This window comes from Spea bombifrons, chromosome 1 (assembly GCF_027358695.1).
Source record: "Spea bombifrons isolate aSpeBom1 chromosome 1, aSpeBom1.2.pri, whole genome shotgun sequence".
Taxonomy (NCBI): Eukaryota; Metazoa; Chordata; class Amphibia; order Anura; family Pelobatidae; genus Spea; species Spea bombifrons.
Genome location: NC_071087.1, coordinates 87,683,923 through 87,707,476, shown reverse-complemented (window position 1 = coordinate 87,707,476; position 23,554 = coordinate 87,683,923). Strand labels below are relative to the sequence as shown.

Here is a 23,554-nt window from a genome sequence, read left to right as displayed (position 1 = left end):
TTGTCAAAGCAATCGCAAGTGGCACAAACCAACACGTACTTAGTAGGACAAATGTTCACAGTGCTGGGGAGATCTTACCGATGTCTTCGAGTTATGGGGGAAATAAAATACTAGTGAATTCTCTAATAATAATCAAAACATTAATGTTGTTTCCTGCATAAAACAGCATTTTGTAAACAAAAAACAGCATGCGTTTCGGTCTATTCACTAAAGAGGGGATCTGCAGTGGTTTTCCTTGTTTCACTATTCATTATGAAGGGTCAACATTGGCAACTTCCCCAGTAAGGAGGGCTGAGCTGGCCCTGTATAATGTTCAATAGGCAGGAAGCTGTTGATGTAATTATACATTATGACGGTCCATATCCAGTGATCTTCTGTTGCTTGAGGAACTTGGCCGGCCCAGCTTAGCCCTTTTTGAGGGAGAAACTTGCCAATGTTGGTCTTTCCTAATGAATGATAAGGGCAGTGAGTTGAAACCAACCTTTTTTTCCTCCCCATTCTTTATTGATTGCTTCTAATTTGAACCAGAATAACCCGGTTTGCGCAAAAGGAACGTCTCTCTATTATTCTGCATAAAGAAGGTATTTAAATCACTGGGTAATGTAACATTTTAAAGCCACTTACTATGATGCTACACAAAAGGAACAATTAAGAACACTAAATATACATTACACAAAAAAAGGGATTTTTGTATCTATACATGGACACATTGTTGGCTCATACTTATACCATATCAAACAAGATGTTCTATAATGGACCATCACAAACTAATGAGAAAATAGAAAGCATCAACTACAACACAAATGATGATGGCGATAACCCTGTTATGTGAGGATTAACGTCATGTCACTGGAACAAATCTGACTCTACAGGCCAGCTAGAAAGTTGCAGTGAGTCCATCAGTGTGTGTGCAGCAGACTAATAGCCTTTCACACAATCTGTGCCACTTCTGTATCAACACAAGCCTAACAACATAAAGAACACACATCACAATCCCATCAAAATAAGCCATTATACAGAATATATATATATATATATATATATATATATATATCATCTGTCTGCATTAAACATTTTAACCAAATTCCTCCCTTATATTTTCTAATGCAAATATATATATATATATATATATATATATATACACTACATAGGTATATATACTACATATGTATATATATACTACATATGTATATATACCTGCCTATATATATATATATATATATGCCTGTTCTCAGCACAGCTCTGGAAGCTTATACCACACAGACTCCTCACCGTATCGGTTTCCTAATTATTGCAGATTGCTAATATCCAGTACTGGGGTTCCTCGCAACTGGACAAGGGTGTACCAAAATGGCGGCCACTAACTACGATCCGAGCGAGGAAAATGGTCAGATTTAACGCCGCTCTACGATTGCTGACTGTCTGCGCAGGACTGTTCGAGGTGTTCTGAGCTTTAAACCACTAGAGACAAAATACACAACTAAACATCGCTATAAAAATAGTAAACTCTTCGACAGAACCACGTATCTCTTTTTGCGTAAAGTATTTTTTTTAAATTAGCTTCAGTTTTATGTGACACGAATAGGCACAATAAGTTTGGCGACCAAGAAAAATGAATGCCAGAGGGGACTCTTGTGATTAGAACTCATTTTCAGTCTGCAAAGAAAGGCCAGACTTTCTCTTTTTTTTCAACAAACTTTATGTAGCTCTTGTTAAAGAAGCAACGCGACGGGCTCGGTTGTGGATGACGTCACGCCAAACCTTGCATTGAAATCGAGGCTTCATCAGCTGTGGACAGACGAGAGGTGAGTAAGTAACATATTGTACGATGTGTACGCCAGTATGCCTCATGAGCGTTCAGATAGCTGACTGCGTAGTTGTGGTAATTTACTTTACTCTTTCATGTAAGACTGCAGTTGGCATACCTCCAGTGCCAGGCATACAGTATGCATGTGTTATTGCTTTTATTATGTATGCGTTGTGTTATGCATGCATTCAACACGTGCTGCACATATAAACATTAATGCACATATTTATATTTCTTTTTACCAAAATACATGGTTGTGTATGAGCCTAGTGAGGGATGGGAATAGATTACATGTGTAGAACATATGTCCCATCATTTCACATGGCTAAAGAGGGATACATGCATGTCCTTGTGGTGTCTGTGCTTTAATGAAACCTTTTATGTGATTGTTTCATTATTTGAGGCACGTAAACAGCCAATCAGTGGCGAGAATAATCGGACCATAGAGGGGGTGGGCTGTATATTCTTCTATAGTGGGGCTGTGAGCGATTGTACTGGTGACTGTATGTTTGAATGCGTGTTTGTGTGTAGGTGTATTAGTTTGTGTCTGTTTCTGTGTGTGTCTGAGTATATTTCTGTGTGGGGGTTAGTGTGGTTAGTGTGGGTGTCTGGATACGTTACAGGATATGTATGTTATTGTCTGGTTGTGTTAGTGTCTGAGTATGTGACTGCATGTGTCTGGGTTTGTTAGTGTGTGTGACTGCAAGTCTCTGGGTATGGTAATGTTTGAGGATGCATGTGTCTGTGTATTTTAGTTTTGTTTGTTGAGTGCCTAGTTGTGTTAGTGTGTCGGGATGGGTGTGTTCGTGTGTGTCTCTGAATGAGTGTGTTTAAATGAGTTTCTGTGTGCGTGTGTGTCAGTGTTGGTGGTTTGTGTTTCTGGATATGTTGGTAGGAGTGAATGTGTGTGTTGTCTGTGTACATATGAACCGTGTCTAGTTGTGTTAGTGTGTCGGTTTGGGTGTGTTCGTGTGTGCCTCTGAATGAGTGTGTTTATATGAGTTTCTTTGTGCGTGTGTGTCAGTGTTGGTGGTTTGTGTTTCTAGGTATGTTGGTAGGAGTAAATGTGTGTGTTGCGTTTGTGTTGAGTGTCAGTGTACCTATGAATTGTGTCTAGTTGTGTGAGTGCCTCTCCTGAGATCAGGGTCTGGATCCAACCCTGGAGTGACAAGATGGAAATTGTTAGTTTGGAAGCTGTTCCCAAACATGGAGGCTAATGAATACCTATGTTTCTTTAATCCCATGACAGCAATTGACATGCCTGACACACAATGACGCTAAACTTTTAAATCGCTTTTTTCTCCTAAACAGTGTTGGTGTAATGCCTCGATGTTGAGGCATTCAGCAACACAGAGATCTGCAGCAGGGGCCCTGTGTGGCCCATCCCCCGGACGTCAATGTCCACCAAGAACCCACACCAGGACACACTGTGATCGCTCCGGGAGAATTTGCCTCTCGCAAGATGGCGACGCCCTTTAAAAAACATGTTCTCAAGAGTGTAGTGCATTCAACCATGCAAGTTAATGGAGCCCAGTTTACTAATCACAATGTGATTAGTAAAATAAGTGAAATAAAGATAAGAAAATATCATGTAAAAATAATTCCCCACTGATTTCACCATCAGAGGAACCATCCAGTTCCAACAAAATGTAAAAGCAATATGAATATATAAAGATTTTTTTATGAGCAAGTCCTAAATTTAATGCTATATCTTCACAAAAATTGTCACATGGAAAGAGTTAAAATACTAGGGCTGCAACTAAGGATTATTTTAATAATCGATTAGTTGGCCGATTATTTTTTCGATTAATCGGATAAAAAAAGGCAATTTTTTTAAATTTAAAATAATGTATTAAAAAAACGTACAATTTACACTTTCATCTCTTTATCGCAATGGCCTCTCTCTCTCTCTATTCACCTTCTTATTTTAATAATAATAAAAGCTACAAGAACCCAAACACAGTGTTTCTCAAACTAGGTTTTAATACAAAGTTATTAGTAAATATTAATTCATATGTTAACTATTTTTCATATTTAATAAAAACTGTGAGAAAAAAGCCTTGTTTATATTTTCTTTTATTTACAAAACTGCCCCCAGTTATGCACATCTGACCCCGAGCTTGCCACTCTGCCCCCATATATGCCTTATACCTCCTATATGCCAGAGATTCCACTGAGCCCCCTGATATGTCACTGTGCCCCCAATATGCCACTGTGCCCCCCAATATGCCTTATACTCCTTATATGCCAGTGATATGCAACTGAGCCCCCTAATATACCTTTTACCCCCAGATATGTCTTATGCCCCCCTGATATGCCTAATATCGATATGCCTTATAACTTCCAATATACCACTCGCCCCCATTTATGCCTTATACCTCCCTATATGCCACTGTGCCCCCTGATATGCCACTCCGCCCCCCATAAATGCCCTGCACCACCCTGAAATTCATTATACTCCGTGATTCACCACTCTGCCTGCCCCAGATATGCCACTCTGAAATTCATTATACCCCCTCCCATACTCCACTCTGCCTCTTCCCCCTCCCATACACCACTCTGGCTCCTCCCCCTCCCATACACCACTCTGGCTCCTCCCCCTCCCATACACCACTCTGCCTCCTCCCCCCTCGCATACACCACTCTGCCTCCTCCCCCCTCCCATACACCACTCTGCCTCCTCCCCCCTCCCATACACCACTCTGCCTCCTGTCAGCAACGGAGGTTCACAAGACACCAGGGAGCCGGGTAGAGAGGTAGAGTGGTGTATGGGAGGGGGAGGAGCCAGAGTGGTGTATGGGAGGGTGGCTCCCATATACCCCTCTGACTCCTCCCCCCTCCCATACACCACTCTGCCTCTCTCCCGACTCCCTAGTGTTTTGTGAACCTCCGTTGCTGACAGGCACTTTCACTGCAGCTTCATAGACGCCTCAGCGTAAGTGAAGGGCAGTAACGGAGGCTGTCTGTGCACATCGTGCAGACCCCCACCAGCTGACAGAGAGGATGATCCTCTGCAGGAGACCTCGATTCTCTGTCAGCCGGTGGGGGTCTGCACAATGTGCACAGACAGCCTCCATTACTCACCTTACTCCGTTACTATCGATTTTATCGATTAGTTTCAGCCCTATAAAATACTGTCATTTTTAATGCCCATGAGGTGTCTAGTTTTAAAAAAATTATGATTTGATGGGGTAAATTGAATTGGCTGGGCTTAAAGATGTCCCCAAAATAGGACATGGGTGCAGATGTTGAAATACCAATAAATTGCACACTTCACAAAGGTGGCCTTTTACCTTCCAAATAACCAGACAAACCCATGGGGGTTATCAATGTATTTAGGAGATGTTGTTCAACACATATTGGGATGGTGTTTGACAGTGATGCATACCAGGAGCTGTAAATTGATACCTAAAGTAGAATGTGTGTGGGGAAAAAACACAAAAAAAGTTACTACTGCAAACTTGGACAAGGGCTGGTGCTAAAATGAGTGCATAGAAAGAGTTAAAATATCAGCATTTGAAATATCCATTTGTGATTTGATTTGGTAAGTTGAATTGGCTGGGTTGAAAGATCTCCCAAATAGGGCATCGGGCCGAATTTTCAACATGTCAAAATCTAGTTTTGAAATATGTATGGTTTGATAGGGGGTAAATTGAACTGACCAGTTTCAGAGATGTCCTAAATAGCACATGGGGGCAATATGACCAGATTTGAAAAAAAATGGTTTTGAAATAGCAATATGCTACTTGCTAGAAATAAAGTGATGCACTAGTATAAAAGAAACCAATAATAAAGACAAATGTGCCAGTGCTGTGTGTTATAAAACCAGACCTCACTTTCTTTAGTGACCAAGAAAATGAAAAGAAACAATAAATAACTGCGCACTCTGTGTGGTGGCTAATCCATGTGTGTGAATGAATAATAAAAAAATACATACACAACAAATCTTTGAAGTGCAGCTCCTTACATGATATAGGGCATAGAACGATCTGTGTTCTTCTTGGATATGGACTCCCTCAAGGCAATATATGTAGAAGACAGAAAGCCGCAAGGTAAGTAGAAAAATATTTATTCGATAATAAGTAAAGTTTTTTTTTATCTTACATTGGAGATTCCACATTTTTTTTACTGCGACCGTATAACTAATCCATATAGCAGGGTCCTGCTAAAGGCAGATCTCAGTCCCCAGTGGCTGCATTTACTCCACGTAAATAGTCACTCCAAGGAGGGCTTTTTAAAGAACACACCTGCAGTAGAAGAACACAAATCCTTCTTAAAGGGCTATTCTATGCCCTATATCATGTAAGGGGCTGTCATTGTACCGTATTGGCCCGAATATAGGCCGCACTTTTTTCCCCCACTTTAAGTCTTTAAAGTGGGGGTGCGGCCTATATTCGGGGTCTAGCGCCCGACGCCCGGGACATGCAGTCCCGGGCGCCAGGCAGGCAGCGGAGTCAGGATACAGATCCCCCGCAGCGGTGCAGGGGACCTGCATCCTACTGTCTGATACGCTCAGACAGCCTCCCCTGCCAGCACTTTCCACGGGGGGAGTACCGGCACGGGAGGTTGTCTAAGCGCATCGCGTGGACCTTCACATGATGCATTTTACATCCCCCCCCCCGACTTACCAGAGCAGACTCCCGGGTGTCTTGCAGGGCCGGCGGAAGACATCTATGCACATCGCGTATACAACTTTCGGTGCCGGCACTTCCGCTGAGTGCTGGCACCGGGAGTTGTATACACGATGTGCATAGATGTCCCCCTCCGGCCCCTCAAGACACCCGGGAGTCTGCTCTGGTAAGTCGGGGGGTGGGGGACAGAGTGGCAGCATATCTCGGGGGGGGACAGAGTGGCAGCATATCTCGGGGGGGGGAGCGACAGAGTGGCAGCATATCTCGGGGGGGGAGAGGACAGAGTGGCAGCATATCTCGGGGGGGGGAGAGGACAGAGTGGCAGCATATCTCGGGGGGGGGAGAGGACAGAGTGGCAGCATGTTTTTGGTGCTTTTTTAAAGAAAAAAACTTTTTCTTTAAAAAAGCACCAAACTTTTAGGGTGCGGCCTATATACGGGGGCGGCCTATATCCGAGCCAATACGGTATTTATATCCTCCACATTTATCTACTTACTACACTATATAGTATTTACGTTCTATTTTAAAAAAAATATATATTTAGATCCATTTGAGTTTCTTCCAGCACTTCAAAGATTTGTTGTGTATGTATTTTTATTATCCACTCACACTTGTGGATTAGCCACCACAAAGAGCGCGGGGTTATTTATTGTTTCTTTTCATTTACTTGTACTTATTGCCCGGTAACTTGCAAAAAAGCAAAACTACTTAAAAGATTATGTATTTCTAAACTCAGGCCAAATATTATAATTTAGCATTTTTTTCATTAGCTTTTGTAGATGAGTAAAGGTTTCTTCAAATAAAACTCAGAAAAACATTTTTTTTTTTTCACCACTTTTTCTTATTGTAACTTATAGGATATGATCAAACTAAATGAATCTAAAGAAACAAAATCTATAATTTGTGTGGGTACAGTAAATGAGAAAGAAGAAAATTACAGCTTAACACTGCACTGCAGAAATGTTAAAAAAAAGCCATTGTCACAATGGGTACAAAAAATAAAAAACAGCTCTATCCTTAAGGTGTTAATTTGTTAAAATAAATATCTGATCAGGGCTGTTCCATATAAAACAAATTAAATCAAATGAAACCATGCACCACAAATGAAAAGGTAATTACTCCATAGTGATATAAAGAAAGGCAGTTATTTCACTAGGTGGGGTGTGGCAGGTGCGGACTGCACCAGGTGACACCATCAGCAGGGGTGACACCCAAAACCACTCTCCTCTGGTGACCACTCCTAGAGAAGACTTACAAAAACGTGCCAAATAGACATCAGCGATGTGAGGTTTGGAAGGAGTCTGTCTCTCTGAAGTTTGTTCAGGTATGGGAGAAAGTTTATGAGTGTGACACCATGAGTTACTGCACTGGGTGACACCAACAGTAGACACCAATAGCTCACTCCACCTGACCACCAAAGCACATTGTTTGGATGCCAAATGCGCGTTTCACCTGTGTAGCAGTTGGCTTCTTCAAGGGCCAGCTTGGTAATGAAGGCTTTTGGAAGGTAACATGGAAGGAAACACTTCTGGATTGGATGAACAGGAACATGTCCCCTAGTGACTGCTGCATGTTGATAGCAACCACAGAGCAGCCAAGATAAAGATTGTACTTGAGTCATAAAAAAGGAGAACAGAGAACGTGGTAATAGTCATACCACACAAACGTAAGTTATGTCTAGGTATCTATAGTTTGTGCAGTTCATAGGTGAAAGTGTATAGTTTGTTCTGAACTAAATTAAAAGTTAGTTTTTCTGGGGTTTAAAGTGGTGCTCACTTTGATTTAGTTCCTCCTAACTAGAATGGCCCTGATCAGAGATCTATTTTGACTAATTCAAAATTAAATTTTAATTGATAATTTATTACTCAGAAGTTTTGTAATAAGTGAAACAGGACAAAAGAAAATATACACCTCTATTATGTTGGAACTTGTAAGTATAACAATGCTAGCTCTAAATTGAGATTTGAGATTTTTTTTATGCATAATAGGCCTTGTTTTTTTTTTTACAACTGACTTTCTCTATTACTAGTTATTCAGGATGGATTCAATGTCTCCTGAGGCTCACGGTTGGTCTGTTCTTCAGAAGCTGAGTGAACAGAAGTCAATGGGACTTTTCTGTGATGTATCTTTGATGGTCGAAGGTAAAATATTTCTTGCCCACAAAAATGTCCTTTCAGCATGCAGTGAATACTTCTATGCAGCACTTAGCAGAAATGAGCAACAGCAGTTCTTGGTGCTTGACAGTGTTAGTTTGGAAGGCTTTAGTCATCTTTTGGACTTTATTTACTCTTACAAAATCCCCACTTGTCATGTTCAAGACTTCATGCAGGCTGCACATATCCTGCAAGTCAACTTGCCTCTTACAGCTCAAGTTATCAGTGCATCTATCAGCCCACAAACAAGTGCTCCAAAGGAGGAAATTTGTATCCCGGATGATGATAACGACGTCCCTGGCCACGAGTCAGACATTGAGAGGCAGCAGTTGAAGACAAACAGGGATGATGGAGTTGATGAGAACAACTCCATCTTCAATGAAGAAAGGAGAAGGTTTGAGCCGATCCTCCAGCTCAAAGACAAAGGCAAAATGCTTAAGAGACCTACATTTTTCAGAGACAACCTTGTCAGGAACCAAAGCTTCTTAATTAACAAACCAGTCCCTAAAAGTGGAAGGGTGGGTAGAAGAAGTCCCGTGGATGGACCCAGGGAGAATTCCTTCATTAAACCAGGGTTTTCCAGACAGATGCCTATCACGATTCACAATGATGGATCTTCAGAAGAAGCAGATGATGAGGCTGCTGATATCTGCATTAACTTATGTGATGAGCCAGACACCCCTGATAGTTTGGAAACTCGTGGGCTTAATGACTTTGGAATGCATGAAGAGAGAGTAAAAGCTACAGTGTATCCAACTGTTACTGGACTGCAAGGAAGCAAGGCGGTAGACAGAGTGGTCGAGGATGAAAACCATGCAGAACTGGTACACAAATGTGACAGATGTGATCTTCTGTTGACTTATTCAGAATATCTTAATCATCAAGATGATCCTGGGGTGAATTTGCTTCCTTGCAGTTTCTGTGAAAAACAGTTCAATTATAGGTGAGAATGCAAGAGATATTTTTTACCCATATATTTGTTTGCATCGCAACTGCTCTAGTACAATGTGTGTACAATGTTTTGGATGTTTTGGCATGAGGAACGGAAAAATACGTTTTGACAAATTCTTAACTTTCATGTGAAGCAGCTACTGATAGGTTGTTGCTATGGAAACTGAAAACATTTAATGTATAAAGGTTTCTGTCTTTTAATATATGAAGAGGAAAGTATAAATATATGCTGAGGTTTAGTTGCTTATCAAACAAGAGAGCTTAATGTTTTGCTTAAGTGGAACATCACCTTGTATATATGCATGTCTGATTTGTGTAATGTACCCTGAACAAATAATTATTTTAGCTGTCAGTCGATAATGAGATTGATTTAGAAATAATTGGCACCTGCCCTGATACCCATGATCATTAGATAAAAGAGTACTAATGGATCATTGTTTTCTGCAGTTTTATAATAAAGCCTGTCTTATTCTAGCTGTCAGCTTGCTTTGCACCAGACCAGCCACCTTGACAAGAAGTTCTATCAGTGCGAGCAGTGCGGAAAGGAGCTAAGTACCCTGAAAAAATTACATGATCACGTTGCTTACCACTCAGATGCCAGACCTCACAAATGTAGACTTTGTGATAAAGCATACAAGGTGAAAAGTGAGTATACATACACCTGATACTGTACTCTTTGGAGTAAGGTATTAATTATTCAAGTACATGCTGTATCATTAGGTGAAGCATGGCCATTGTTAGTGCAGCTCAGCGCAGTAAATCAGATTGATCACAAACATCGAACAGTTGTGGGTAATGTAGATTAAAAAAAAAAACCAGGAAAATAAATGCACTTTTTTGTGCATAAGCCTCTAGTTGTCCAGCGTTTCATTTATTGTTGGCGTTTATAAAGATACATAACCTGAGCATTTGCAGGAGAGTTTGATCTCCCTAATATCATTATACATTACATAGAGTGCTGCTTGCAGAAGAAGGTCACAGAATTGAACTCACTCATCAACTCCACTATGTAGCGTTTTATTTTACTTACTGATACATAATAAAGCTTATACCTCAATGGGAAAGCTCAGTGGTGCTAATCTCCAGTCCTTGAGGGCCACAGACAAGCCACAGATTTTGGATATCGCACCTTGAGCATTGAAGTTTAGCAGCACTGCAACTGATTGGTATTGTATTGATTTTTATGAGTCACAAATCTCAGCATATGTCATCACAATGTTTGAAGCTTATGTTTTGAGGGAGCAGGTATTTTTCATTGATATATTGTCTGTGAAAGGTATTATGTTCTGCTGTATATCTGTTCCTTGTTATTATTATTATTATCTTTTATTTATATAGCGCCAACAATTTACAATCTACGCAGCGCTTAATACAATACATATATTCAAGGGGTATGACAAGACGAGAATTGACAGACTAAGACAAACCGATACATTTGGTGGAGAGAGCCCTGCTCGCAAGCTTACGATCTTGAGGGAATGGGGTGACAAACATAAGGCACAGACAAAGGGTGAGAGGTAGTGTGGTGGTTGTATCAGTGACAAGGAAGTTCTAGCATCTAAGATGGTGCGGCTTCTCTGAAGAAGTGAGTTTTCAGATGTTTCTTGAACGTTGGGAGGGAGGGTGAATGCTGAAGGTTCGGTGGAAGTAGATTCCTGAGATATGGGGCAGCCCGAGTGAAATCTTGTAAATGGGAAATGGAAGAGGTGATAAGTCAGGAGGAGAGCCTTAGTCCATGGGAAGAACGTGGGGATCGAGTAGGAGAGTATTTGCTTATGAGGGCAGAAATGTATGGAGGAACCGTATTATGGAGGGCCTTATATGTTAGTACAAGGATTTTAAATTTAATTCTAAAGGTAATAGGGAGCCAGTAGAGGATTTCACAGAGTGGGGATGCAGAAGAGGAGCGGTGTGCAAGGAAGATAAGCCTAGCAGCATTTAGGACAGAATGCAGAGGAGAGAGTCTACTCTAGACAGTGGAATACCAACCAGAAGAGTGTTGCAGTAGCCAAGACGAGAAATAAGTGAATGAACCAGAGTTTTTGTGGATTCTTGGGTAAGGAATGGGCCGATCCGAGAGATGTTTTTTAGGTGCAAGCAGCAGGATCTGGGGAGGGACTGAATGTGAGGGATGAAGGAGAGGTTTGAGTCAAGGATGACCCCAAGTCATGGGGCCTGGTTAGTAGGAGAGATAGTCGTGTTGTTAATGGTGATAAAGAATTCAGGTAGTGGAGTTGAGATGGAAGGAGGGAAGATAGAAAAGCATGACTGTAAAGCCAAAGGCCATACCTGTGATATATTGTTCCCTGCAATACAAATAAGATGGGGCCAATGACGTTGGCACCAGTAAAGTTAGACCTGGCAGACCTGTTCATACCCGGAGTGCATAGAAGTACAGTAATGGGTTCATAAAACGGAATTCTGGATAATATTCTGCATTACAATTTATAGTTCTGATAGTGAATCTATAATTATGTACGTTACTACGTTTAACGTCAGGCAAGCATTTCATCTCTGCCATCCTAGATATGATTTGACATAAAATGAATAAACATTTGTGGTAATGTGTTAGGCACCCTCTTAAATTCACTCCTATTTTGATTTAATGTCTTTGCACTCGTCCTCGGTATAAAAAATTCCCAGGATGCAGAATGGTTTTACTGTCTAGAAAAGGCAGCTTGACTTTACATGGCAAAGGGCAATTAGACACAGTCAAATATTGTCCAGGTTAAAGACTATTTATTTTCCCACATCTGTCACAGTGTAATCTATTTTTTCCTTGCCTATTTAAACAATAATTCATTGTTATACGCAGTCCGCTTTTGCTATATTTAAGAATTAAATTTGCTTTGGTAATGAACTGAGAAGTTAATAATAATTTTGCATTGCAAAAAAAGCCAATTACAGGCTGTCAAGATGTTTAGTGTCGGAGTTCATCTGACTACTGCAGATGTCTTAGAAGAACATTTGGTAGGTGAAAGGGTGAATTTTAATTAGAACTATAAAGGATTTTTGTTACAGACATCATTTAGTCAAGAAAACAAAGAGACTACCTTCCCCTCCCCAGTCCATTTGTCAACTGCATGGGATATTCTACTCAGTTGAATGCAAGTCTTTTAATGTGCTTTACGGGGCAATCTTGTTTGGCACAGTAAAGAATCTTCTGTGTGAATTGTTAAAGGGGGTGGGGGGGGCTTCACGCGAATTCACTTCTCTCTGTCCTGACATTGGGCTCTCATGGGAGTTACTTGACAACCCCTTCCCATATCACAGAAAAAAGCTATTGTTTGCATTCCCAGAGAGGTAAAATATAGCCTGGAACAGAACTGAGTGACACATTCAGGTACAATGCTAAAAAAAACCCCAATTTTTCACATGGAACTATTGTTTGTTATACATCAGTTTATTTTTCGGAATATTTTTTATTACTACACTATAACCCCTACCCCATCCTTATTCTGCACCAGGTACGCCAGCTTTGCTCGGTCTTTCTGCATCATATATCCTGTTATACAGTGTCATTTTTTATAGTCTTAAGAAAACAATCAAGCATGCCTTTCTTGCATCAAATATTCCCATTGAGCTAGACGCCTACTTGTTACATAGCACAGGGTTACCTATAAAGGTATATAAAAGATAGATACCTCCTTCAGTCTGCAAAAGCAATAAAAACAGTGTATTGCAAAAAAACACTCGAACAGAACAGACCTGCATTCCATTGGTTCGACTTTAGGGCAAGCCGGTTGTACCACAGATTGACCCAGAATGACTGAAAGCACAATACACTCAAGAGTTAATGCTCCTGGGGTAACGTTATGCCTTTTGGCATCCTTTCAGCCACTTTATTTTGCCACTATTGTTACATGGGTCCATTATTGTGCATCACACTTTGACACTTCGATTATCATTGTTAACTATGGGACTTACATTATATTTTTTTTTATTACGATTGTTATTATTTTTATTATCTTTGACGCAAAAGCTCCCTTTTGTTGGAGTGGAGGTAGAGGACCTAGGCCCAAGGTGACGCTATGTTGTCTAATGGTAACTATGTAATCATATGAAAATGATGTCATGGTGTCCTCCAACCCGCAAAAAGTCTGTTTATTTTGCAGTTGGAACTTAGAAAGCAAGTTGGTGTATGACGATATGTCAAGTGTGAGATATGTAGGATAGACAGAGCTACCAAAAGGACTTTAAATAGAATAAGCTTTCATTGTTTATTCTTAGCTGTCCTTGTCTGTTATTTTCAAAATTTTGCAATGTTGTCTGTGAAGTCTGAATGTCCTTCATCATTATAATTCAAAGATTGAGAAATGGTCATGTTAGCGTGTTTGCATATTTCTCCAACTTAAAAATTATTTGATTCCCTACCTGATACTGCTATTATTTCCTGGCTTTTATTATCTTTTTCGATGTAAAATAACATCATGTTTTTAGGGAAACAAGATCACACTGTATAATTGAAACATAATTACAATTTATGGCTGAATTTGTAATTTTTTTTCTTTTTTTCTTGCAGACGATCTCACCCAACATGTCCGAGTGAAACACATAGAAGCAGGCACTGGAAAACCCCCATTGCTGCAACTCTGTGAATTTTGCGGCCAAGCTGTGAAGTATTATAAGAGCCACAAAATATTTTGCAGGTACATAAAAATATAGCGTGTTAAAATGTTAACACAACGCATGGGCAATACTTATGGTCTAATGATTAGTTCAGTTTCAGATAATGACATTTGTATACTGATTACCAAAACATTTTGTAGCATATTTATTTCAACTACTACTAATTTGTTTATGCTCAGCATTCTTCCCCTAAAAATGTATGCATGGGCAACATTTGTTGCAGTCGAGATTTGGTCTTGCCTTAGCATCAGTTCGGTAGGATTTTCCCCACCAGTAATTAATTACTGGTAGTCCTCAACTAGGCTAAATACAGTCATAAAATGGGCCGAAATACAAGGCACTCAACAATCCTAAAGCCAGATACAATAATTTAGAAACAAAAATATAGAAAACTTCTTTCCCCATTTAAATCAGAGACTTTATCTTGTGTGTTTCACCGTTTCTTATTTCTCAGTGGATAGATGTGTAAAAAAAAGTGTAAAAAAGAAGGCATCAACAGTAAAAATAAAAGACAAATGACTTTTGGCTCCCGGAGTTGTCCAGCACTGCATATAATAGATGGATGTATATAGATACAATTATACAATGTAAAAATGCAATAATACATATCTTATATTTTTTCTTTCCTTTTTCATAGTGGAGTGAAGAAATTTAAGTGTGACTTCTGTGTACAGTCATTCCACCGTATCTCTGAACTGAAGAGACACACTTGGACTCATACAGGAGAGCTACCATATCGATGCAAAGTGAGTAGCGAAGCTAAGGGCTGGCTAGCTAGATGCAGTGATTGTATGTATGTGAAAATAAAGAAATCATTCATATGCGTTGTGTTTTACCAATAAAGTATTAACTGCACATTGTTTAACCCCTTCACGGCAACTGACCTGCCAGCCACGTCACACCTTGTGTGGCCTCTCCTCCAGATGTCAATACCTGCCATATATTGTATGCCACTTGACACCTGATTTAAAGGAGCTTAAACGGTGTTGCTGAAGTGAAAAATAAGCAAGATTCCAAGAAGCTCTTTCCAGACCATCCTGAGAACTCTGGGCCTCCTGCAGGTACTGCATTCAACAATGTAAGTCAATGGAGCCCAGCTTTCTAATCACAAAAATTACGACATGGAAAAATAATGCCCTATTGCTGAACCTTGCAGTTCCAACTAAATGAAAAAAAAAAAAAAAAAAAAATATATATATATATATATATATATATATAAAAAAGCTTATCTTTATGAGCAAGCCCTAAAATTAGCGCTATATGTTCACAAGTTCTAAAAAAATAATATATATATAAAGGTCCCAAAATTAGCACTATATGTTACCAAAAATTCTCGCATGGAAAGACTTAAAATACTTGCATATTAAATGCCCATGGGGTGTCTGGTTTTAAAAAATGTGTGATTTGATGGTGTAAAACAAATTAGCCATATTCAAAAATGTCCCAAATATAGGACATGGGCACATACTGACCAGATGTCCAAATTCCATAAAAAAATGCACATCTTGCAAAGCTGGCCTTTTACCTCCCAAATAACCTGACAAAGCCATCCATGGGGGGTATCACTGTACTCAAGAGATGTTGCCGAACACATATTGGGATGTTGTTTGACAGTGACATATTCCAGAAGCAGTAATTTCATACCTGAAGTGAAAAAATTACTACTACAAAGTTTGACAAAGGCTAGTGGTTAAATTAGTGCATGGAAAGGGTTAACACACCAGCATTTGAAATACCCTGGGGTGTCTAGTTTTCAAGCATATATGGTTTGATGGGGTAAAATGAATTGACCAGCTTTAAAGATGTCCGAAATAACACATGGGGGCAGGATGACCACATGTCAAAATTCCAATTTGAAAAATGCACACTTCCCAAATGTCCCCCCAAACAACCCAACAAACCCATGCATGGGAGTATAACTGTACTCGGGAGATGTTGCTGAACACATATTGGGCTGTTGTGACGTATACCAGGAGCAGAAAATGTATGCCAAAATTACAATTTGTGTGGGAAAAAAACACAAAATAATTACTACCCCAAACTTTGACTACCGCTGGTAGTGGCATTGGTGACTGCAAAGGGTTAAAATTCCAGCAATTTGAAATACTCTGGGGTTTTCAAAAATATATTCCCGGATTAGGGAAAATGGCAAAACACTACTTGTACTTGTTGCCCTATAACTTATGCAAAAAAACAAACAAACCCCAAAACATAAAAACATTGGGTATTTCTAAACTCAAGACAAATAGTAGAAGCTGTTTTTCAGGTTTTTCATTAGCTTATATAGATGATTAAAAAATTATTCAAGCAAAAGCAGGAAAAAGTCATTTTTTCTAACATATTCACCATATTTTATACTTTTATTTTTATAGTAAATTAAATGATACAATAAAAAAAGCCCTTCTTGTCCTGAAAAAAAAACAATAGATAACTTGTGTGGATTTAGTAAATGAGAAAGAAGAAAATTACAGCTAAACACGAGCACCACAGAAATGTTATGTTCACCACTGTTCAAAAGTGTGGGGTCACTTAGAAATTTCCTTGTTTTGAAAATAAATTACATTTTGTCCATTAAAATAACATGAAATGGATGAGAATACAGTGCAGCTGTTGTGAATGACTATTGTAGCTGAAAACAGTGTATTTTTAATGGAATATCTTCATACGCGTATAGAGGCTCTTTATCACTCCTGTGTTCCAATGGCACATTGTGTTCGCTAATCCAAGTTTAATTTCAAAAGGCTAATTGATCATGGGCATCAATATGTAGTTGGCATCTGCTTTTGCAGCTATAAAAATATCCACTCTTGTGGAAAGAATTTGCACAAGATTTGAGAGGCACTGATTCTGGTTGAAAAGTCAGAATCTCTGTTCCAGATCATCCCAAAGGTGTTCGATGGGGTTCTGTGTGATCGGTCAAGTTCTTCCACACCAAACTCATCCAACAATGTCTTTAAAACCTTGCTTTGTGCATTGGGACACAGTGATGCTGGGACAGGAAAGGACCTTCCCCAAACTGGTGCTACAAAGTTTTGAAGCATACAATTGTCTAAAATGATAAGATATTGCACTAACATGTAGAGTCTCCTAGGCTCGCCCCTGTTTTCATAATTTGTGCTTTTGGAAGAATCTTAACATGGAGCGATGGGTGGGACAGCGGGATGGACATGGCATCGGCTGATGGCAGGGGGGATGAAGGTCCAGGCATTGTATCTGTATTGAGCCCCTCGATTTCTGTGTACAGAAGAGATTTGCATTGGACAGACCCAAGGCTATCCTGAACATAAAAATGGAGGAAAAAATGGGCAGAGTAGAGAGGCCCATAATTGTAGATTCTCGAGTTGAGCCTGCCTTTGATTGACAAAAAAAACTCATTTGAGGAGTCTTTAAAACAACTTTGTTTCCGTTTGTGTGCATTTGTGAACTTAAGTCTTAAAATATTCCCTTTATTTTGGCAATATCCATGATTCCTGCTACCTTGTTTTGTTTCCTCAGATCTGCGGTAAGGGCTGCAGGCACCCCAGTAACATGAAGAAGCACATTCGAACTGTCCACAAAGCTGATATGAGAGTGCAAATCAACCGAGAGCACGCGTCTCCAAGATTCTTCAAAAACAGGAGGAGTCCTACTAAATTTCCTGTGCAGATGCTGCAACAGGCGTTGCCTAGCAACCACGCTACCATGCAGTCAGTTACTGCAGATACCTTGGATCCTATAGTTCAGACTGCCTCCTCTATGTCACCTGTCTCAATGGCTTATATTTCAATCGTTAGAGATAATGATCATTCAACCAGTGATTTTTCCTCTTATGACTCTCAGAATGCTTCTGAGAGAACTCAACCGCTGTAACACAGATATATTTTTTCCAGGGTGTTTGTACACAACCTAGTGTTTTTTTCCTTTACATTTTATGAATGTAGGAATCTAAGACTCTTTGGAGCGGTCGGCTACTTATTTTGGAACATGTATGTGTTTATTGTACAGATTAAGATTTAATTTCCATCCATTTTGGCATGGGTCATTTGTGCATTACTGTTTGATTCAAACAATCACATACTCCTTGTAGTAGCTGCATCCAGTGATCTTTTTTTTTTTTTTTTTTTTTAAAGTATGTTTACACATGCTTTTATTGTATTTAAATATGAATACAGTCAACATTTTGCTTTAAAAGGCACTTTCTAAATGGCCTTTGAACATGAAAGAGTAGAGTCCACAGACTCAGAAGTTCCTCCAGCTTAACCATATCTGTGAACACAAACAAATGCAAAACAGGGAATGAGCGCATGTTTTTTTTTTTTTTTTTTTTTTTTTAATGTATAGACTGTTTTTTTCTGCATCGATTGTATACATCGGGCACCACACTGCACAGGTTTAAACAGTTTTGTTTAGGTGCACAAGGAAGTTCATATTAAGGAAAGTATATTCCTGTTCACATGTGTCTCGTGTGTATCCTGTGTCACGTGTGTCTAGTTGATTCACAGTCCAACCCTTACATTACATTTATTTATGTGCAAGCAGATTCCTTAGCACAATTACAATAAAGGGATAGTGAAATTTAGCAATCATATTAAAACTGACAAGATACAATAACATTGACACGTGTTAAGAGATACCAGTACAAAAGAGAGCCCAGCTCTTGCAAGCTTACAGTGGCGTGTTCATGACTGGGTCTAGCAGGGCGCCAGCCCCTCTGCTGTAGAGATGGATGCAGATTGCACTATTGGACATTCAGGCTCCACGGTGCACCATTTCTCTTCTGTAGTCCCACATAGCCTCCATAGTAACGTTACCCTGCGGCGCAAATGAGGATATAATGTTATATCCTGGTGCTTAGCATGATAGATGCTAGTCGTATAGTTATGTTTTATGGATCCTAGTAGAGGTCAGGCTTGGGGCAGTGCCCTGAATTATTCAGTATTGTCTTAGCCAGTCTTTCTAGGCTAGCCATTTCCAGTTGTGATTTTGATGTAAAAAAGCCTGTTTTATAGATGTAGGGTAGGGTTAAATATATAAGTCTGTACAAAGACTGCTGATCACTAGCTCTATTATAGAGTAACCAGCAGTCTTTAACCCTACCCTACATCTATTGGTCGTTCGTACGGACCTTTAACTCCCCGGCCAAGTTGCAGCACCAGGATTTTAAAAGTCTGTACGAGCGACTCTATTGGTCGCTGGCATGGGGCTCGTCTGACATCAACCAATGGCAGAGGAGCTGCCTGCCATACAGGGTCATGCAAGCAACCAATAAAGTCGTTCTTATGGACCTTTAACTCTTGGAGCGGGGAGACAGGCCATGTTCCCCGTCAGGAGTTAAAGGGCCGTGCAAGCGACTCTATTGTGCAAGCAACTCTATCCGTTAATCCCTGCGATGCTGTTTTGCATCAGCAGCAGTGCCGCAATCAGCACAATACAGCTGAGTGGAGGAGCTGGGTTTTGGGAAGAGGCACTTGGAAGTATAGTTGGTCCCAATGACAGAGCTAGCAGCAGAAAGGAGAGTAGTGCTACTGAAATGGTCAAACTTTACCTCTGTGAAGTTCCTTCTGCGCCTAATGTTGCCCCTCTAAGCTACTGGGATGAAAAGAGGAGTATGTGGCCTGCACTCTCATGGGTTGCGCAGCAGCTTCTATCATGTCCGCCAACCACTGTTTAAAGTGAGCGCGTGTTTTGTATGACTGGAAATATACTTTCGCATACTTACGCATGGCACCTCATCTGATGGAGCAGATTGCCTTTCTTAAATTCAATCTGCCCAAGTTGGGGTACCCAGCTCTTAGCTTGGAAAGTTAATTTTCCCAAATGGTAAAGGTAGTTTTCCCCCCCCTGGCTGTGTCTGCTTGCGGTGTGGCAACGCCTGCTACCTTGGATGCTTTGCCCTGGGGTGAAACAGGTGAGTGGGTCACCAATTACCTACTCATTCACCTTTTCCATTTCCAATGCTGTTGGTGGTGGTGCCAGCATCTCTTCTCTGCCAGTTCGCTTCCTTGCTATGGCCAAAATGCCCCCAATGGTAAAGGTAGTTTCTCCCCCTTGGCTGCGTCTGCTTGCGGTGTGGCAAAGCCTGCTACCTCCGCTGGAGTAACCAGCTTACACTAGGGCCTAATGTTTGAGCTCCGAAAGTCCGCTCACAAACGTCATGCACTGACAGTTGTGAGATTTGGAACGTTCTGTGTGACCGTTACACCAACTCTGACACAAGAGCAAAATCATCATGGTCTAAACATTGCAAACAAGCTTTCTACGAAGGTAAACAGTTAATCCCGTGTGTTGGTTCATTAAGACCTACAAAAAAAGTGCTAGTATGTGATGCTTCACCATATGGCCTGGGTGCGCTGGGCTCTCAACTACCTTTGAAATCACTGTCTCTTACTGAAGCTGAACAAAATTATTTCCAGGGAAATGTTTGCAATTTTTAGCCCAGCAAAATACATTTCCATGTTCACAGCAACTCAATTACAGCAATATATGCTATTCCTGGGAGCATACAATTAGTATATTAAATGCATAATTTATAGGTATCATGGAAATATCACTATTCCTATTTCAAACTGTAGTATGCAAGGATTTACTTTCCTAGATTGACCGTAGCTTAGAAATGACCACCATACCATTGCTGAAGTAAGTAGATCGGATAGTGGTGCCTACCACTTCAGGAGCAAAGTTATTATAGTTGTTACATAGGGATCACTCAATGTTTGTTTTAATGAAGGCACAAGCAAGAAGTTCTATCTGCTGGCCAATAATAGACAAAAAACATTGAGGATAGTGTGTGATTTGTTTCCACTGCAAAATAGCTTCCTCGTGGACAGGACCACTCTTAGACCAAAGATATCCCTATGGTTTGACATCAATATACTACTGTTTGATTGTGATGATTATTACTATAAATGATCATATGTACTTCATGAGAGCACTATAGAGAGCATGGTGACTCTGGAACTTCTCAGTCCTATGATTTTAGTGTCAAAACCATAAACATTGGGGTGTGCTGAGGAAGGTGCCATGGGTGTAAGGTGTATGTTGGTTTTAGAGTGAGTTTGCACTTTAGTATGTATGTGTGTGAGTTGTGTGGAGCCACAAAGAAATACTGCCCAGGTAGCTGTTCTACTGTACACAATAAACCAGTATTGCAGCAGTTAGTGATGGATCACTAAATTAAATTAGTGGGACATCACAAATGATCCAAAAATATCCTCCACCTAGGCGCTGCTGAGTCTCGGCTCATCCCTGTCACTACATGTGCCTCAGATCTCTATGGACCTCTGATTATAGAGTGGAACTTTTGATTACTTGCCATATTGTCTTTACAAGCCATAACATTTGGAAGACACACTTACCTGTCGGGTTTGCTTGGCTCAAGTCCATCTCTCATGTGCTAGGGAAGGTCATAACTGTGCCACCCTATCATCTGACTGTGAACGACCAGGTCTAACACTTAGTTCAAACCATTAAAAATGCTAATAATTGTACTGTTGACTCATTGAAGTGCGTCTCATCCAAAGAGATATTTTGTTTACATGGATGAAGGCATCGTTTGTGTCCAGGACCAATTACATAATAATACATGACATGGAGAAAGACAGTGATTTTCCACAATGTTATAAAAAAAAGATCCACTGAGCCCACTACTCAGTCATCACAATTGTCTCAATCGCTTGCAAATGGAATAGAAGATAGACAATGTTCGAAGACCATGGCTTAAGTGGAGGAAGCAATCCAAGTACCAGAACCAGCAACTTAATAATTACCTTCATTGTAGGAACTAATGAATGACTAACAAACCAAGATACTTAATACATTTGAAGACAAAGAAATTCTATTTAAACTATGTGATTGTTATTTTATTATAGTGTGTTCTTTTTTTGTGGGAAGTGAAAGAACGTTATAAATACTACTTGTATTTATACACAGAGAAACATTTTTCATCAGTGCTGCCGTAGGCCTGACCCAGTATAGTGCCTCCAACTGCCCATCCATCGCCAATGTCCTTATTGCTGCAAAGAGACATCTTATCCTGGGATTCTAACTCTGTGTTAATTATAGTGCTAAGAAGACTATGCTAGCTTCACGCAAACCCCCATAACTTAAATGGGGCCACCGAACAGTTGCTCACTGAAGCCATCTGGCTTAGTTTGGTGGTCACCTAAGGCCAGAATATGCCACTGTGTATACACACACAAATATACTAGATATTCATAGGCGCACATTCAAACACACACACTCACATGCATGCTCTCAGCATAGTGTTAACAAGAGTGTTAGTAGTATCGCTGCTGTGTATGATCCTGGTGGCATACAGCCAAGTGCCAGTGTACTAAATAATTTATCTCGGTTCACACTAAGCCATGAAAAATTCTGACAAGACAATCCACTAATTAGCTGTTTGTATCACTTACTTGTACATGGTCAGATTTTTATTTGATGGGTTATTTAACAGTGTCCAAATTAACTGCAGTTCGGTAATTGACATGTCTAATGAAGTGTTAGTTTGAAATATCCAAAATAAAACTGAGGCACATTTACAGAATAACACAACACTTTAATGTTTTCTGGTTAGCATGTCATGTCTCAACATTGTCCTTGTTTTACCCCCACTGTGCTTAGAGCCACAGCCTCTCAACCTGCATTTCTCCTTGGCTCTTATTTCTCTTGACTCCCAAATCCAGAATTTCCCTAGCGCGACACCTACTTAGTAGAATTCCCTATTTTTCTGCTTCAAGCGACCATTAAAAACTAGACTTGTGCATTCGTCTTCGGGCGAACATGAAAACGAACACGAAGAGTACGTTTTTGTGTTCGTTCCGAAGACACGCCGAAGAGAAGACAGCGGCGGTAAAACGTAGGCGAAGACGAAGACACACACCACAAAGATCATCGTGATCGTCTTCGTCTTCGTCTACCAGCCTCCCCCCCTTCTAACTTACCTTGGCATCGTGGCAGTTCACGGAAGTGGAAATCCGCAGGTTCGCCGCCATGGGTTACAAGGCAGTGCGAATGAGCCTATTGGTCGCCTACAGGTGACCAATAGGCTCACTCGCACGGCCTTTGTAACCCGTTAACCCCTTCGATGCTGCGTTAGATAACGGGAGCGGAAATCCGTAGGTTAAAGGGCGTGCAAGCGACCAATAGGCTCACTCGCACGGCCCCTTAACCCCTTAAGGTGCAACAAGTGCACCAGGAGCCTAATAGTCTGTACGAGCGACCAACAGAGTCGCTCGTACAGACTTTTAAAACCCCAATCCTGCAACTTACCCGGCACATCCCACTGGTCTCCCTGTTCTATCAGTTAAATGTCCGTACAAGCGACTTTATTGGTCGTTCGTACGGACATTTAACTGATAGAACAGGGAGGCCAGTGGGATCTGCAGGGTAAGTTACGGCACCAG

General features: G+C 40.4%; 1 protein-coding gene across 1 annotated transcript; it reads left to right on the top strand.

Moving 5' to 3' along the window:
- Positions 1-1,785: 1,785 nt before the first annotated feature.
- On the top strand, positions 1,786-18,250 carry LOC128494614 (zinc finger and BTB domain-containing protein 49-like). The gene is made up of 6 exons (XM_053465820.1): positions 1,786-1,805; positions 8,468-9,534; positions 10,018-10,187; positions 14,065-14,191; positions 14,809-14,917; positions 17,667-18,250. The coding sequence occupies exons 2-6, from the start codon at positions 8,477-8,479 to the stop codon at positions 18,018-18,020; spliced, it is 1,818 nt and encodes a 605-aa protein (XP_053321795.1). The 5' UTR covers positions 1,786-1,805; positions 8,468-8,476; the 3' UTR covers positions 18,021-18,250.
- Positions 18,251-23,554: the final 5,304 nt, after the last annotated feature.